General features: G+C 42.5%; 1 protein-coding gene across 1 annotated transcript; it reads right to left on the bottom strand.

Annotated features, from left to right (window-relative positions):
• Positions 1-219: 219 nt before the first annotated feature.
• Positions 220-2,945, bottom strand: LOC115458578 (zinc finger protein 484-like; the record flags this gene model as incomplete). The annotated part of the gene is made up of 3 exons (XM_030188459.1): positions 220-1,930; positions 1,976-2,567; positions 2,838-2,945. Coding segments are annotated over 3 exons (1,829 nt in total), but the record flags the coding sequence as incomplete, so codon positions are not given.
• Between the last annotated feature and the right edge of the window lie 3,569 nt (positions 2,946-6,514).

Raw genomic sequence — 6,514 nt, 5'->3', positions numbered from 1 at the left:
GAGGAAATATTTTTATACTCAATGAATAGGTGGGCTCTGGAACTGTTCGCCAGAGGACGTAGTGACAATGGTTAGCGTATTTGGGTTTAAAAAAGGTTTGGACAAGTTCCTGGAGGAAAAGTCCATAGTCTGCTATTGAGACAGACATGGAGAAGCAACTGCTTGGTCGCATGGAATGTTGCCAGAATTTGGGTTTCTATCAGGTACTTGTGACCTGGTTTAGTCAGTGTTGGAAACAGGATACTGGGCTAGATGGACCACTGGTCTGACCCAGTATGGCTACTCTTATGGTCTTATGTTGTTGTTTTGCTCCTGCTGATCCAATTCCTTAACGTTTTTTTCTGTTCCTTACAAATTCTGTTCTTTCCCTCCCTTTTGGTACCAATTGATTTTTCACCCATTCATTCTACTCCTTGCAACGATTGTCCAAGTTTAATAATGAAACTGGATTATGTAAGTTTTCTTTCATATTTCAACACCTTCTATGCACTGGGATCTGTTGACGCCATTTGGTAAGCCTGGAGACCTATAACAGTAGCTCGATAAATGTAATCTATTTCTATGAAACCCATTCCTCCTTTATCTCTAGGAATGTACAATCTAGGTATACACTTATAGATGACCAGGTAGGAATGGAGGAGTTCTTAAATGTACATCTATTTTTCAAGGTCTTTAAGAGGCCAGTGCATAATTCCAAAGCTATACGAGAGTGCAGGAAGTGCCAGCTGATTCATAACCAGTAACTTATTCCATAATGTTAATGCACTCTTCATTATCAGTTTTAGTCTCCTATACTATTCTTTACTGATTTTTTCTTCTCAGCGATTCCTGTTTGATACTCGTTCCTTCCTCCACTTCTAGATATATATACACATCTTCATGTTCTAGTTTGTTTATTTCACAGTCATCAGTCAGAGAGATGTTTTCAGCTTTGCTCAACTTTTGTTCACATTTTTCTCTAAGGTGGATTCTTTCATGCTTTCTTAGATGTGATTTGATGCAGAAAAATTTATCACACTCAGAACATTTATAGGGTTTTTCTCCAGTGTGGATTCTTTCATGAATTGTGAGACTACCTTTTTGATTGAAGCTTTTACCACATTCAGAACATTTATAGGGTTTTTCTCCAGTGTGGATTCTTTCATGAATTCTGAGATTATATTTTTGAATGAAGCTTTTACCACATTCAGAACATTTGTATGGTTTTTCTCCAGTATGGATTCTTTCATGAATTATAAGGTCAGATTTCCAAATGAAGCTTTTACCACATTCAGAACATTTATGTGGTTTTTCTCCAGTGTGACTTCTTTCGTGTATTTTGAGCTGATATTTTTGATTGAAACTTTTATCACACTCAGAACATTTATATGGTTTTTCTCCAGTGTGGATTCTTTCGTGAATTTTGAGCTGATATTTTTGATTGAAACTTTTATCACACTCAGAACATTTATATGGTTTTTCTCCAGTGTGGATTCTTTCGTGAATTTTGAGCTGATATTTTTTATTGAAACTTTTATCACACACAGAACATTTATATGGTTTTTCTCCAGTGTGGATTCTTTCATGATTTATGAAATCAAATTTTTGATTGAAGCTTTTACCACATTCAGAACATTTATACGGCTTTTCTCCAGTATGGATTCTTTCATGAACTCTGAGCTGATCTTTTCGATTAAAGCTTTTACCACATTCAGAACATTTATATGGTTTTTCTCCAGTGTGACTTCCTTCGTGAATTCTGAGATTACATTTCTGAATGAAGCTTTTACCACATTCAGAACATTTATATGGTTTTTCTCCAGTGTGGATTCTTTCGTGAATTTTGAGCTGATATTTTTGATTGAAACTTTTATCACACTCAGAACATTTATATGGTTTTTCTCCAGTGTGGATTCTTTCATGAATTGTGAGACTACCTTTTTGATTGAAGCTTTTACCACATTCAGAACATTTATAGGGTTTTTCTCCAGTGTGAATTCTTTCATGAATTCTGAGGTAATTTTTTGGAGTGAAGCTTTTATCACATAGTAAACTTTGAAATAGCTTTGCTCCCTTGAGGTGCATTTGATGCACTTGTTTTTTGCTAAAGCTGATTAATTCATGTCCTCCCAAGTCATATACCTGACTGAATTTTTTATCATGTACAGAAGATGGTTCTCTTTCTTTGGGAAATTTTTGATGAAGTTGTGATTTATATGCAAACAATTTGTCACACTCCGTATACTGGAACGGCTTATCTTCTCTTTGAAATTTATTTTGTCTTGTCAGGTTTGCCTTCCCAGTGAACATTTCCTCACATGTAGAGCTCTGACAAAGTCTCCCTCTGCTGATTCTCTGATTTTGTCTGAGATTTGGGCAGTTGGTGGAAATTCTCTCTTCTTCAGTACATACATTTGATTTCTCTCCTTTTAGGGTCTTTTTTTTCACTCTAGGTAGTCTTACGCTACTACTACCTCCCACACCATCAGCTGAAGGATCTGGGCTGTCTCTGAAGGGGTCTTTGTGTTTCCATTCCTCCATTTGCTGCCCATCACACATGCTCATTCTCTTATTGCCAAATCTATCATCTGTTGGAAAAAATAAAAGTATGTACATAAATTATACAGCTCGTGAGCAAAACATATATAGGCAAATATCCCCACAGAAGTCTTTAAAGATATTTGTTTGCAGACAGGTGATAAGACATAAATACACCATCATGATCTCATCCTCCCCTCTAGTCTCTGCAGTGATTCCTTTCACTTTGATTACATTCACTAACCAATAAATCTGTGAAAATTTTGAAATACTTCACAGCACATAGCAAGGATTTTATTATAAAGGAATTGTTGGCTCACTGCTTCTGGTATCCTTATCCTCCTCTCCTCTCTCCAGCTGGTCACATACAGGAGCCTCTTCCATTTTCAGGATCTCTATTGTGGGCTCAGCAGTGTAACTTTGGCTTCCTGTAAGAAGAATGGAAAAATAACTTCAGGTTTTATAGGAAAGCTTAAGACATAAGAAAAACAAAACATTGCTAAAATGGAGATGATGGGAATTTTATGATCCTGGTGGAAGGAGTTAAGGAACCTGAGAAGTTTTGAAAATGAACCATGTCCTGCAATATTAAGGTAATGAAAATTGAGAGGAATATGCCCTCTTTAACCTAGAACTATCAATGTGGGTCTTTCTCTCTTCCTTCTCCAAATCTTCCTGACTCCCAACATGGATACTAGTGGTCACTCTCTCTTTCCTCCCCCTACGGCTTCTTTTCAAGGCCTATCTACCTCCATCCTTTTTCCTACACCTCCCCATTTTCAATCCCATCCTGCCTAAATCCATTCCAAAAATGCCATATTGAGTCATTCTGCCTCATTCCCACCTTCTACTGCTATCAGTGTGGTGCTTCCTAAATCCTTTCTTTATGGAGTCACCAATTTGGCCATCTTTCCTCATTCTTCCTGTTGATCCCAGTCGTCTTCCTCCAGCCTCTTACAGTAAGACCATCCTGCCTGTCTCTTTCATACTGGCAGCACTGTGCAGCTCAGAGAACAAAACACACAAGCTGCTGAGTAGGTGGGAGCATGGGCGTAGTTTGGGGGGAGCAGTGCCCCCCGAAATGGCTTGCATGGCGGAATCTCTCTTTCTACTTCCTGCAGGCTCTGGTGTCACTCCTTCTGCTCTTCGCCCTTCTCTTGCTGCAGCCTTTCCATCTTCCAGGCTGCCGGCAGTGTTAGCAATATAAGCACGGTGCCTGCCTTTGCATGGCCTGGAAGCCTTCTCTCTGCAGCGAGCGACCTGCCTAGGCAGAAACAGAAATTCACAATAGAGAGAAGGTTTCCGAGCCGCACAAAGGCAGGCTGTGTCCTTACATTGCTAACACTGCTGGCAGCCCGGAAGATGGAAAGGCTGCAGCGGGAGCAGAGCGGAGAGGTGGAGGAGTGATACTGGAGCTTGCAGGTGAAAGAGAGTGTGTGACAGGACCTGGTGGCGCAGGCAACGGAGGGAGATCGTGCAACACCGGACTTGTAGGGAAGGAGGAAGGGGGAAGGGCTGGTGACACCAGACCTTGTGAAAGGAGGGTGAAAGGGAGGGAGAGTGAAGTGACCATGTGGGGGACGCGAGGAAGGAATTTGGGAGGGGAAAGGGAGCAAAAGCGAAACAGGACCTTGCAGGGAGGGAGGAAGGAGGAAAACCGACACCGGACCTTGTGGGGGGCACGAGGAGGGGAAGGAAGGAGAGAAAGCAACACCAGACTTTGTGGAAGGGGAGAGGGAGGGAAAGCAACACCGAACCTTGGAGGGAGGGAGGGAGGGGGAGTGACACTTGACCTTGCAAGGGGTGAGAGGAAGGAAGGGCATGGGATATAGGGTAAGAGATATATGAATGGCCTTGGAAGCAAGGGAATGAAAGAGAGTCAGGGATGGCATTGGGGACTGAAAGGGTGATGAGATCCAGTGGCGGTAGATGAGAGCTAAGAGGATGGGAATGGGGGCTGAGAAAGTGGGTGGAAGATGGGGAAAGATAAGGGTTTAGGAGACTGGATAAGTGAGAGACAGAGGGAGCAATGGTGAAAGCTAGTAGGTAGATGAGAAGATCAACAGACACTAAGGTGAGAGAAAGAAGGATAAACACAAATAAGGGGGGGGCATGAAATGAAAGGTCACTACCAGACAGATGTAGAGAAGGAAAGGAAGGACAAAAAGAGAGAGAAGAAATGAAAATGCCAACATGGAGAAGACTGACATGTGGAAAGTGGAAAGGCGACTGGGACCACCCCAATTAGAAAAATAAAGTGCTCGGACAACAAAGGTAGAAAAGAAATATTTTTATTTAATACTTAAGGACTGAGATGTGCCTGCTTTGTGAAATGTACGTCTTTCCTATTTTTGTAGAGTGCAGGAGAAAATACATTTCTGTTTCACTTTTACCAGTGTTTACACAGCTTACAGAGTCTGTCTCTATTGAGGAAGATCTCTATTTCAGTTTTTCTGTGGTTCCCTGTTTTGTATAGTGATAAAAACCACTGAGGTGGAAGAACAGATGACCACTATGAATAGTCTAGAAGGGAAAAGAGGGAGAGTAGTGGAAGGGTCTTACCATAGGACATTAACACATAGGTAATTGTTCAAGAGGCTTTATGGGCAATTAGCTGCATGATAATGTCCTATGTTGGAAGATCTTTCTACTACTCTCCCTCTTTTCCCTATTTTGTATCATGTGAGGGTCTGTACATGTGTTAAGACCTGGATAGTGAGCCCTTGTGCCACGACCGAGCACGGTGGAAGAAGAGCAGAGCAGTAATCGGTCAAGCTGCCGGACAACCCCTAACTTCACCTGGGAAGCGACCACCGTTCCCCGGGATTTGAGCCCCCAGGTGCAGGCGGCCACCAGGACTTCAGGATACGGACGGTGTTGGGCAGCCACACAGCGAGTAGTCAAGAATAGTCCAAGGGTCTAGGCAGGCAGCAACACAGCAGGTAGTCGAGTTTAGTCTAAGGGTCTAGGCAGGCAGCAACACAGCAGATAGTCAAGTTCGGTCCAAGGATCAAGGCAGGAAAGTAGACAGCAAAGTACACAATAACTAGCACCGAACCTCTATAGCAACAGAAGCAAAGATGGTTGCTCAGGCCAGCTCTTAAATAGGCCTCCAATCAGAGGGTACTGGTCTCAGCTGTGAGGCAAGAGCTCCTATAGGGCACGCCCAAAAGAACTCAAGATGGCTGCCTCCTACCAAGGTAACGCAGAGGAGGCGACAAGCTTTCCTTAAGTTGCGCCCTACTGTGTTCCAGATGGGGGGCTTCTTTTGGCTCAATTATCCCTGTAAATGTGTGGTGAAGATGAACGCTGTTAAGTATGTGTTTTTTGAACCTATGCAGTTGAAAGCATTCCTGGATTCCAGGGGGGATAGGAGTGCTCCTTCTCTGGAGGCAGGGGCGGAGATAGTATCCCCGCCTCGGTTATAATTGCTGCCGCCACTCCCTTCAGAGTCTCTTTGTTTTTTCTTCTTTTTGGAGGGTTTCTATACTTTTACTTTGCCCAAAATGGTGATTGGTTCCTTGGTTCAATTGTGGACTTATGGGGGAGGCGGGTGAGTGTGTGAGGGATGTGATTTCCTATGAAAAGATGTTCTTACAGTTCTCCTAGATTGTACAAGAGGTGTTCTTGATCTTGTATATGTGAAATGTATAAAAAAAAAAAAAAAAAAAAAAGATGGCTGCCTCCTAGTGAGCTACCTAAGATGGCTGCTCCTCAAATGATCCTTTCAAGATGGCTGCCCCTCAGATGATCTTTCCAATATGGTCGCTGCCAGAAGAACAAGGTAGGGTTGCAACAACATGTTCTGCATGTGCAACTTGTTGGAATGTAATTGTATTTTACATGCATTGCCTGTCACCTATTATTTCTCTGTGATTACTCTGTGACCTCTGATGTGAATTACTTAGAGAGGTCACACAGCTATGCAACTTCCTGTGGGGGTTAGATGCAGCACATGCAGCACATGGAGCACATGGAGCTCATGTTCTCTCCTAAC

This window comes from Microcaecilia unicolor, unplaced genomic scaffold, assembly GCF_901765095.1.
Source record: "Microcaecilia unicolor unplaced genomic scaffold, aMicUni1.1, whole genome shotgun sequence".
NCBI lineage: Eukaryota > Metazoa > Chordata > Amphibia > Gymnophiona > Siphonopidae > Microcaecilia > Microcaecilia unicolor.
The sequence above is the reverse complement of the archived record's forward strand: the minus strand, read 5'-3'. Positions and strand labels throughout refer to the sequence as shown.